This window comes from Notechis scutatus, chromosome 4 (assembly GCF_049901735.1).
Source record: "Notechis scutatus isolate UNSWTSFEM ecotype Mainland chromosome 4, rNotScu1.2, whole genome shotgun sequence".
In the NCBI taxonomy this organism is placed as follows: domain Eukaryota; kingdom Metazoa; phylum Chordata; class Lepidosauria; order Squamata; family Elapidae; genus Notechis; species Notechis scutatus.
In genome coordinates, this window is record NC_142012.1 from 103,220,641 (window position 1) to 103,232,846 (window position 12,206).

The following is a 12,206-nucleotide window of genomic DNA, read 5'->3' on the forward strand; positions in this document are numbered from 1 at the left end:
TTTAAATAGCCTTCTTCAAGCATTCTAAAGCAGGCAATATAGGATGAAACAGAATTAGCGTATTAGTAACATGTAAAGTTCTGAAGTAGAAAACTTCCATTATCACAGTTTCACTCTTCACGCTGTAGATCCCAGGATATGATATTACCGAGATATATTGTGGAAATTTCTTGGACATCCTCCCTACTTCGACCTGATAATAATGTTTATGAAAAGAAGAGGTGGAAAAAACAGTGATGAGACAGAGCATAGCTTATTCTTGGTTTTCTTCCTTATACATTGCTTTTTCTACATTGCAGGCTGCCTAAATTCATGCTAAAGAATACATTAATGAAAAAAAAAAACTATCAAAGATAGAGACAATACACCAGTAACAGTTTTCCCTTTTGCTTTTGCATTTCACAAATTGGATTTGATTGGCAATGGTCAATGTTATTCCTTTATAAACTCCCTTTAGAGAAACTGTACTATTTTATCCTAGCTAGTGCATTAAAATTGTTTCCTAAAATATAGAATCTCATCACTTTGAATCTTATGGTTAAATATTTTTAACAACTTCAACATACTGTAATTGTGATAACAATTACAATCCCAAAATCTGAAAATTAAACACCTGTTGGGAAGAAAAAAACCCACAAAACATAACACATATATTATCCAAAGATATCATTTTAAACCTTTCAAAAGTACTTTGAATGATCTATGCAAATTTATGTAATGCAAATATGTTAGTCTGGAAATTGAAAGAAAGTAAGAGTCATTATAAATTACTTATTTTTCTATATGGAAAGATTGTGCAATTTAAATGTGCAGGATAACAGGAAGAACTCACAGATGAGGATTTAGCTGCATAAAAACATGTCTAACTACATGCTCTATGTAAGTACTTTATAGTTTTAGAAAATACTACATATGAAACCACCCAGCTTGAATTCAGTGGCCACCATCAAACAATGCTATATCAAGTAAATTTGACTGAATTCCATGAAAATTATTTCTTTTACATTAGCTTGTGAAATGATTTTGAAATTCTTGAAGTGATTGTATTTAACTTCAAACATTGGATCTAGAGACCACTCTGTGGTTTCGCCAACTTAATCAACTCACTTGGTAATAGAATACAAAATTCCAAAGATAGAAATAGATATAGCATTTCAGCAGGATTATAAAGTCTTTAATGCCTTATAAAGTAATATTTTATTTCCAGATCTACTATCAGCAATGCTCCTTTTAGAAGCCTCTGACAATAGAGCAAATGTGTCCAAGTCAGAGTTGAAACACTTTCCCTACTATACAATTCAGATACTTCATTCCACTTCTATTACTCTGTGATAAGAACAGTAAAGCAACCAATAATTTACACAGGTAAATTTAAAATCTGCACGTGCAAGAGACTGAAAAAGAAATGTCATCATTTACATAATCAATACATAGTACAAGAAGTGTAAAAGAAATTCTTACGCTAATATCACATACCTGTTTTCAAGTTTGGAAAGTTGGAAATGAACCCCAATTTCTGCAGAATACTAACCCATTTTTATGTGACGCTCATAATCCAGATGGAATTAATTATAATTTGGAACAGATGACATGGCAACAAAGCAATTGACAACCAGAATCAAATCTTTCAGCCAGCGACAGCTTGTGACAAAAGGTCACAGAGCATCCATTGCAGAGATAACCACATCTAATGAACTTTTCATTAATATTGGATAAAAGATTTGAAGGATCTATCTGGATTAGCTGTACAAAAGGAGGATGCTTGGCCATCTACATTAAATTATTTTTAGTGTAAACAACATGGAAAGAACATTTACTTCCCCCTATTAAAATCACTAAAATGATGAAAAACTGCCTACCAGCCTGCGAATTTCCCGATCACAGTCTCTCTTTATTCGGGTGATTTCTTCTTGATGTAGGTGATAAACGCTCCTTATCTCTGCTGCTTTTATTTTGTCAGCTTGAATGACTACTGATAAGGCTTCCTCCACTTGTTTCTTAGCCCCCTTCAGTTCCAAAATTTCTTGTTGCATTTTAATTTTCTCCACTTCAAATCCTTTCTTGGCCTCTTCTTTTGCTTCAGAGTAGAGCACCGTCTTAACCTTGTCAGGCGTCCCATCTCGTACAGCGTTAAGTAAGGTTTGGAGTCTTTGAATTTCATTATCTTTAATTTTGATAACTCTAAGAAGCTCAGCCTCATGCTGTCTCAAAAGTCCTTCGCGAACACCCTGGAGCTCTTTCATTTTTTCTTCATGAAGTTTAGCCTTGAGTTCTGTTACAATGACTGTGTTTTTATGCTGTTCATGTTCCTTAATCTGCCTAGCTTCTTGGTTTTTCTCCCTCTCCAATTTGCTGGCCTAAAAGAAAATGAAAGAACCTTCAGTGTGTTAAAACAGTGTCTTATCACAGAATTATATGCATTATTCCTTGTACTATAGAAAATTCTTATGATTCAATTGGCAGGGCGATAATCCCTCAGTTCACAAAAGATCACAGGAAACTTGTGTAGGTGGGCCAGCCTAAGTCCTTTTTCAGAGTTTCTGATGTCAAAGACTCATATTTTTTTTCCCTGTAGGGAATTCCTCCAATGGCAAGCAGTCAGAGAAAATAAATTGTATGTGAATTCTGTCAGAGCGTTAGCAGCGTGACTATTATTAGTGATGAGTTGGTTTGCTGTGCAAGCTGATTCTATCACAAGTTATAGCAATGTCCAATACAATCAATACTGTAATCTGAAATATTTTTATTTAATCTATATAGCTGTTACAACTGGACAGGATAATGCTTTAAATTTTAAGATGAACTTCCACAGGAATAGTGGGAAATAGTGTGATAATATATGGGAATTGCAAAACACCTAGATGCTTTTAACTTTATAGGGTTCTGTCCTCAAAAAGTAGCAAGTAGTATCTAGTATGTAATTCTTAAATCTGAATTGGGTTGTTTTGGTGGTAGCACAAGTGTGTTCTTCCCTAAAAAAAAAAATAGGATTCTTTCTTAAGGTAAATTTAAAGATGGTAACTAATAGTGGCATTTCTTGATTGCACATTCTCTAGATGGATTGAACTATAATTTCAAAAAATTCTGGGAAATGTCATCTTACATATTTAGATGGCACTTGTTAACCCAATCAATGTAGTACTATATGTACGCATGAACTCACACATACATGTACAGACATTTATAAGAATCAGAATTCATCCTGTCTAGCAGTTGGGGAGCTGAATGGACAAGATGGTCAAAGAGTAGTGAGGAATTATGAACAAATTGTATGAAACGAGGCATAAAACTAAATTCTGAAGAACAGTAGGTGGCGTGGGCAATAAAAGAAACATTCACTTTCCATGTCCAACATTTTAACTTTCTTCCAGTTAAAGAGCAGGAAGATATAACTGAACTGCTATGGATGCATAGGTACTGGAATCCAACCAGAGGTAAGGATGGTATCATAGTTTTATATAAGGGAAGTCTGCTATGAAGGATGTTAAAAAAAATAAGCATATCCTGCCAAGAACGGGTATTCTAGCATGGCATTGGTATGCTTTATATACCCTTGTAAATGAGGCAATGTATAGAGGATAAGTGAAACCCTTCTCCAATGAATTGAAATAACTTCCAATTTTAGCGAACTGTGAACCTCTACAAAAATTATTTGATTTGGCAAATCATGCAAACAGAAAATATGGTAAAAAAAAAAGATGGACTGTTACTTGAGCAAAATGGAAAAAAAGAGCAAGGAATAAAATGGTACTATGGACTTTTGATCGAGTTCAAGATCAAATCCAGGGAGTCCATTTTCCATGGATGGCACTGATTTTAATCTTATTCTAATCAATAGAAGAGAATAGGTTTCCACATTAATATTACTGTTGTGGGGTCCTTATCTGTAGTGCAGTTCTGTAGTGCGGTTCTGGTTTTATACATCTTGTATTGCCAATCCAGAAACCTTGGGAAACAGATGTTTCTTAACTCTGAAATTCTCATTACCACCATACATAAACAAATATTCTGTAAGTTTGAGGCAGTCTCATTATCACTTGACATAAAGAAATACCAAACCATGACATGATTTCACTGCCGCATGATATAAACAAATGCTCCTTAATCTTGATGGGCTCATTTTAGCAGACAAAATATTCCAAACACAAGATGACATGATGTGGTCCTTGACAAACTCTAGTCACATGAGGCCATCAAAAAGGAGTATGAGTAATGGTTGTTCAGATCCTATGTAAACTAGTCCGAATTATCATGAGATGGATCTTCAATGCAGTTCTAACTGAGAGGGTAATACATGTTTGCTAACTTTGAAGGGCCCCATCTGCCTCTTCAGATTCTCTTACTGGCAACAAGGATGTCTTTTTTTCCTTTGACAAAGTGTATTCTTCATTATTCTTGAATATTCTTCGAATGCCGTCTTGGGTTATGTTATATTTCAGCATTCTTGAATATTCTTTGACTGCTGCTTCATGTTATTATGTTATTTTCTCATTCTGTCCTGGAATAAAGCTTGGAGAAGACTGTAAAGCACTATAAAGTAGTTTATTGCTATTACTATTGCTATACTGTGCGGTCACTACTTCCAAATCTAGAAGAAGTTGTGAGCTAACCCACCTGGAACGGGGACAGAGTGATATAGAAATGTTATGAAAACACTCAGTTTGCACAGAAAACAAATATTTGCCAAAACACATCTATAGAAATTGCCAAATTAGCAAATCAGATGTGTTCAGTGAATGGATTTACCTCACCTTGCCCCCCTCCCCCTTTCCAAGATCATCCTGACAGTTCTACTCCTTGATGTACAGTACATGCTGACAATGCAGCTGGTTTTGCCTCCAAAGGGGACCAATTAGAGAATGCTCTGAATAATTGATCAAAATGCACATTCTGTAAAGAATGGCTCCAAACCTATCTTCAGACTTCTTTCCTCCAGAGTAATATTGAAGAATAAGACTTTGTTTAAAGTTCACCAGATCTTTCTGCAATTGGAGTCTTGTGTTATATCCTATTATAGGATATAACATAACATAACATAACATAACATAACAGAACAGAACAGAACAGAACAGAACAGAACAGAATAGAATAGAATAGAATAGAATAGAATAGAATTCTTTATTGGCCAAGTGTGATTGGACACACAAGGAATTGTCTTGGTGATTCTGCTCTTAGTGTACATAAAAGAAAAGATACATTCATCAAGAGTCAAGAATCATAAGGTACATCATTTAATAATAGTCATAGGGTACAATAAGTAATCAAATCATACTAGGAAATAGTCAATAAAAATCGTTAGGATACAAGCAACAAGGTTACAGTCATACAGTCATAAGTGGGAGGAGATGGGTGAAAGGAAGGATGGAGGATTAATAGTAATAGTAATGTAGACTTAGTAGTTTGATAGTGTTGAGGGAATATTACAAAACAACATCTATTTGGTGGACCTTATTCAGAATGATAACGAGGGTGATTACCAGGAGAAGATAGAGGGTTTGATGAACTGGTATAATAAAAACAGCCTGGTCTTAAATGTAGAAAAAACAAAAGAGATCATTCTTGATTTCAAAAAAGGCAGGCATATAGGGACACCTCTGTGTATTAATAATCCAGTTGTGGAGGTAGTTAGTGGTATCAAATTTCTGGATGTGCAGCTGATTAGCAGCTTAGCTTGGTCACTCAACTTTGGTGAAGTGGGTACATCAACGCCTTATTTTCTATATCATATGAAAAGAACATATCTTTTCTTCTCCTGTCCTTACCTCTTTCTATTGAGGGATGATTGAAAGCATCCTGTTATGTTGTACAACTGTGTGGTTTGGAGGTATTACTCTTTCAGGCAGGAAGGCTGTGCAGAGAGTGGTGAGGACAGCAAAAAGATTATCGGAAGTTCATTTCCTTTTATCCAGGACATGGCATCCAAGCACTGCTTGACAAGAGTCTGCAGTATTCCCAGGGATGCCTCACAACCTCTCCATGACTGGTTTTTCTTTGTCACCTTCTGGGACAAGTCTTTGTGGGTATCCAAAGCAGAATATCCAGATTCTGTAATAGCTTTGTACCATATAACAGGGATGTCAAACTCGCATCGTCATGGTGGCATCACATGACATGACTTTTTTCCCCTTTGCTAGATCGGGCGGGAATGGGGCAAGCACATGACACATCCGGCCTGTGGGCTGTGAGTTTGACACACCTGCCATATAGTATCAAATTTGTTAACTCTCAAGACTTATTTTCTGATTTGTATTCAAAGTGGACTGTGATGTATATATGTATGTATGTATGTATGTATGTATGTATGTATGTATGTATGTATGTATGTATATGCATATATATCAGGTCTCTTTTGGAAGCGGTCATCAGAATTTTATTTTTTAATGTGAGCCGGTGTGTTCACAGAAAAAAAAATGTCAGTAAAGGTCATCTGATCTTATATTATTTTTCACATGCAGTTTACTTATGAGAGCAAGAAGTAAGTAGCTGGACAACTTTAATTTTTCTGAGAAAAATTAAGTGGGAAAGATGCACACCTTACTCTTTTCTTGCTGAAGTTCGATTTGAATATCTGTGAGCTTTGCCCTGAGCTCTTCATTAGCAGCTTGCAAGGCAGCTAAAGCGTCCGGTTTTTCTCCTTTAGCTCGAAAGCTGGCACCCTTCTTTGACATCGTGAGACGGTCTGGCGAGAGGGGTTAAAGCCCAGGCAGAAAGAACCTTCCGTTCTCATCTAGTCCTTGATTCTCTTCCACGACATGGTTTCAGTTCCCTGCATAAAGAGAAATAGCAATAGAACTTAGCAATAGCACTTGGACTTTTATACCGCTTCACAGTGCTTTACTGGCCTCTCTAAGACCGCTTACAGAATCAGCATATTGCCCTCAACAATCTGGGTCCTCATTTTACTGACCTTGGAAGGATGGAAGATTGAGTCAGCCTTGAGCCTGGTGAGATTCAATCTGCCACACTGCAGTCAGTCAGCAGAAGTATCCTGCAGTACTGCACTCTAACCACTGCGCCACCACGGCTCACCACCACCACCGCCACCACCATTGTGGTGAATCCAAGAAAGACTATTACTAGCATATACTGAGCTTAAAGGGACAAAAAGGATTGAAGGGAAAGGCCACACTCAGAGAGGGATCAAACATCTCATATTCACTATTTATCACAAATGCTAGGTGGCCTCCTTGCAAAGTTTTTGCAAGTATTAAAAGGCTATGGCTATAACTGGGGAAATTTGCAGGAATTAGGAATGGGGTATTTCTCTGGTTTTTTAAAGAGAGCCTTCCAAAGCCATGTGACTTTGTTTGCAGTGGTTTGGAGCAAGCATAAGTGTTTATGAAGCACCTTCCAAAAACTCCTTACAAAGTTTTATTATTCTGGGACAGTTCAGCTGCCCTCCTTGGCTGTCCTCTGATACCAATAAAAGATGTGTTGGATTTCAGGAATTGCTGGTGGGTGCTATGGGCACATTAACCCAGCAGATCCAAAGAACTTCCCATCCTTAATTTATAATGAATTGAGGTCCAATACAAAACCAATATAATACTGAAATCTGTCACCACATGGTTTCTATAATCTACAAAGCCATTTTATTTATTTATTTATTTATTTGATTTGCCAATTGTTTACAAGATAATAAGTATAAGTGTATACATAGTTGTGAATACATGAAATGGGTACATATAAGAAAAATAAAAGAAGAATAAGAGAAACAATAGGACAGGGGCGGTAGGCACGTTGGTGCGCTTATGCATGCCTGTCTGTCTTTTAGTCTGAGTCTCATAATGATTTGAGCTCAGCATGCAACAAAACTATTTTTATATACATAGTTAGAAATTGGAGGAGGAGGAGGAGGAGGAGGAGGAGGAGGAGGAGGAGGAGGAGGAGGAGGAGGAGGAGGAGAAGGAGGAGGAGGAGGAGGAGGAGGAGAAGGAGGAGAAGGAGATCTTAAACTTTCATACTCTTCTCCCTTTTTGTTCTCTGGCACTGCTGAAAAAACTCTTTGAATTTTTCTCTTCTAGTTCAGATTATACACAGTTTATCTTGATGTCTGACCTTGGACATACTGCACTGGACAAAAGAGTTAATGTTGTTTAAAAAGGCAAAATCTAAGATTTGTTGAAATTTGTGATAAAACAGGAATATTTAATTCCTTATTTCAATATTTAATATTTGTACATCAAATTGATTTATAAACAACAGTATTGATAAAGATTAAATGTAGGATTTTTAGTCTCACAAGGTTTGATAATAATGTCTGATTTACGTGTTTCTGAAGCTGAATGTCCCACTGCCCCAAACTCAGGGGTGGGATTCTACCAGTTCGCACCTATTTGCTAGAACCGGTTGTTAACATTCCAAGCAGTTCAGAGAACCGGTTGTTAGAAGAAATTACTGGCCTAATCCTGTAAGGAAGGCAGGAAGGAAACATTCTGGTATTGCTTACAGAAACTGCCTTTCCGTTAACCCTTATTACATTCTTGGCAGGACTAGACTTCCTGTCTCAGGAACTTCTTTGGAGTTTTTTTTCCCCTCCTTTGCTGGTACTTTGCTTGTGTAGAGTGACCATTCAAAGTTACAATGGCACTGAAAAAAGTGACTTATGACCATTTTTCACACTTATTACTGTTGCAGCATCCCCACAGTCATGAGAGGCCAGGCGAGGAGATGAGTGCCTCAATGTGAGTGATATTGAGTTGGCCGCACCCAGCCAATAACATGACCACCAAGCCACATCCACCCAGTCACATGACCACCAAGCCATGCCCATCACCTAAGCCATGCCCACAGAACCAGTTGTTAAAAAATTTGAATCCCACCAATGCCCAAACTGAAAGCTCAATAAATGTTGTAGTTATAAATATTGCCAGTGGGTGGCAAAAGACAAATGATATTTATCCTTTAAAGTAGAAAATGATTAAAAACTGATTGCTATCATTCAACAATTGACCAAACATAGAAATCTCAGCATCCATCCAAATCTTCTATAAACAGAATTTTTAAGATCAGTTTCTATTATTATTATTATTATTATTATTATTATTATTATTATTATTATTATTATTATTATTATTATTATTATTATTATTATTATTATTATTATTAGGCATACACATATTGTTTATCTTTATTTTTAAAATAAATAGTAAAGAATTATATTTGAAATAATTGAAATGAAACAAAAAGATGTTTCGAATGAGATTAATGAAAGAGGCTAGAATTAATGTGTTTGTGTCTCTCCTTACTGAAAATTTAGAATGGAAAAGGTAATAATAGAATTAAGTATGCATATATGAATGTTTAATTGCTGTCATATTTGTATGTAAAGGTGATGACCCGGAAATATGTTGTCCACTAAAAAGAGATTTTTGTTTTTATGTGAAAAACTGAATAAAATTTGTTAAAAAAAAAAAAAAAATTGTTGGTTTGGAAAACATGTAAATTGGAATTGGTTAAAGTTCTATTTCTTAAAGAGGCGAGTAAAATGGATTTCATTTCTGGCAGTACATAATAAAAAAGAAGTTGTTTAGGGGATATTTTTGAGCTGAAAATATTTGAATTGTATAATGACATTTTCTAGTAAGTCAATTGGCTTTTCTGAACAATCATAAAATAATATGCCTGACTAAAGGGCAGAAAAGAAACCAACAGGAAACAGAACTTTTGAATTAAGGTTTTAGAAAGGAAAAGAAGAAGAAAATACTGCCATTAACAAAACAAAACTGCAAAATTAGGGTGATTAATCAAAACATTAAGAATTTGATTAATTCATGTATTTTCTTTCTACTGTTTTAATCAAGCAAATCTGTAATGTTGCACTATCTTAAGGATTAAGATTTTTTTTTGACATTTTTATATTTACTGCCATTTTTCCTAAGGAATCTTGAAAGGTTAAAGTTAAATGTTAATCATTTAAGGCTGAGTACGATAGAGGAGAAAGCATGGGAACAGGGAAGAATTGTATCATGGACAGGATTTTAAAGAATGTAGTTTTTCTCTGGATGTATTTGCTTCCCATTCTGAGTATTCCCCTTTCTCACAACCACTATATTCCCAAAACTTGACATGCTGTTATCAACTCTCAACATGTTGCACATCTCTGAAGAAATGGTTATAGCAACATGGCTTCTTCATAATGGCTTAAGGAGAACCATCTACAATGGAAAGCTGAAAATAGGTGACACAATCTCGGAGATTGGTACCCACAAGCTTATTCACACGGTCTGACAAGAAACATCAAAGCTATTTTGAAACGGTGACAGGCCTAGTTCCACCAGGTTATGCAGAAGTAAGAGGTCCGGGAGAATTAAAATGGCTATATTTCTCATGCCTGGTTTTCAGCACATATCATCCATCTAAAACAGTTTCAAAGCCATTTTCAGGTTGAAAGTCCAGAGGAAATCAGAAAATCACTATTGTTCTGATGTATCTGAAGCTATGAGGCTATGACTTACTCAATCACTTCCATCCCAAAAAGGAAACATCTGTGACAGGCATAAAATTCTAAAGGTCACTCAGGTCAAGGGAAGTCTTCTTCAATAAAGATCCTATTTTCACCTCCTTTAGGATTTCTCTTGGGAAAAACATCCTTTCTAAAAAGAGGTATTATTTATCCTCCTTAGCCATGGGGTCAAAAAGGTGTTTGATTTAATCAGCACCAAGAGGTCAACTGCACAGGCTGTGATACCCATTTCCTCAGATATTTCCTCCACACCGTCAAGATCTATCAGCTGAATGGAATAAAAAAACAACTATGTTAATTGTTTGCTGAGTTTATGCTCCTTTAACACATCAAAGCTCTAAAGTCCACATTGAGGCCGCTCTGATCAACTCTGTTTTGCAAATTGTTCATATTACAGGAAGGCCTCAACTTACGATCACAACTGAGCCCAAAATTTCTGTTGCTTAATGAGACATCTAAGTGAATTTTGCCCCATTTTACGACCTTTCTTGCCACATTCGTTAAGTGAATCATGGCAGTTGTTAAGTTAGGAACACGCTTATTAAGTGCATCTGGTTTCCCCATTGACTTTGCTTGTCAGAAGGTTGCAAAAGGGACCCTGCAATTGTCATATATACGAACCAGTTGCCAAGGATCCAAATTTTGTTCACAGGACCATGGGGGTGCTGCAATGGTCTTAAATGTGAAATACGGTCATAAGTCACTTTATTCAGTGACATTGCAATTCTGAACAGTCACTAAATGAACTGTTGCAAGTCAAGGACTACTTATTTGTCATAATCTAGAGTCAGCTTCCTGATTCTAAAACCTTGGGGAAGGAAATAGTATGAAAAAATGATGCTGGCCTCTTCCATGCAGATGTAATACAAGATATGATACAAGCAGGGAAGTCAGTAATGCCCCTTAGCAGAAGTGGTATTCAGCAGGTTCTGACCAATTCTGGAGAACCGATAGTGGAAATTTTGAGTAGTTCGGAGAACCATCAAATACCTCCTCTGACTGGCCCCACCCCCATCTATTCTCTGCCTCACAAGTCCCAGCTGATCGGTCTTCTTTTGTTGCTCTGCACAGGAGAACGGAGCTGGAAAACAGGTTAGTGGGGTGGGGTGGGAATGGGATTTTGCAGTAACCTTCCCCCAGGAGTAGGGAGGGAATGGAGATTTTACAGTATCCTTCCCCTGCCACGCCCACCAAGCCACGCCCACAGAACCAGTAGTAAACATTTTTGAATCTCACCACTGCCTCTTAGGTCTACTAATGTTGAGTAGAATTTCAAATGAGTTCTTTTTCTATATGCAATCTGATCATGATTCCTTTTAAGTTTTCCCAATGTCAGAATTTCTCAGTGCCTGAAAAACCCATTCTTAGAAGCTAGCAAGAAAAGAAAAGAAAAAAAAAAACCACACAAGAGTAGAACAAAACAAAAAACAAAAAATCTCATGATGGATTTCTCCTCTGAGATGCAGGATCTTTTCTCCAATCAAAGTGTAATGAATATGATAACATGGCCTCCAGAGATACCATTTCAAAGATTATAAGATTGTAATGTTGATTAATAAGATGACGGAAAAAAAGGTGAAAGAGACACTTACTATTTTCACATTCTAATTATTGGGGTATTAAGATAATGTTACCTTTTACTTTACTCATATCAGAAAATTAAGAAAAACAGAAATAATAAACATTAATTGAAAAATTATCTTGTTTGCCTGTGTGTTGGAATTAATACTACGATAACATT

The 12,206-nt window shown here is 36.2% G+C and overlaps 1 protein-coding gene across 22 annotated transcripts in view; it reads right to left on the minus strand.

The window, feature by feature from the left end:
- JAKMIP3 (Janus kinase and microtubule interacting protein 3) overlaps positions 1–12,206 on the minus strand; it is a 100,664-nt gene that overhangs the window by 48,195 nt on the left and 40,263 nt on the right. For all 22 annotated transcript variants that reach the window (XM_087964272.1, XM_087964271.1, XM_087964289.1 and 19 more), the window contains 2 exons: positions 6,534–6,766; positions 1,860–2,357 (listed from right to left, as the gene is read on the minus strand). In XM_087964272.1, coding sequence (XP_087820398.1) covers positions 1,860–2,357; positions 6,534–6,668 — 633 coding nt within the window. In that variant the 5' untranslated portion in view covers positions 6,669–6,766. The remainder of the gene's footprint in view (positions 1–1,859; positions 2,358–6,533; positions 6,767–12,206) is intronic.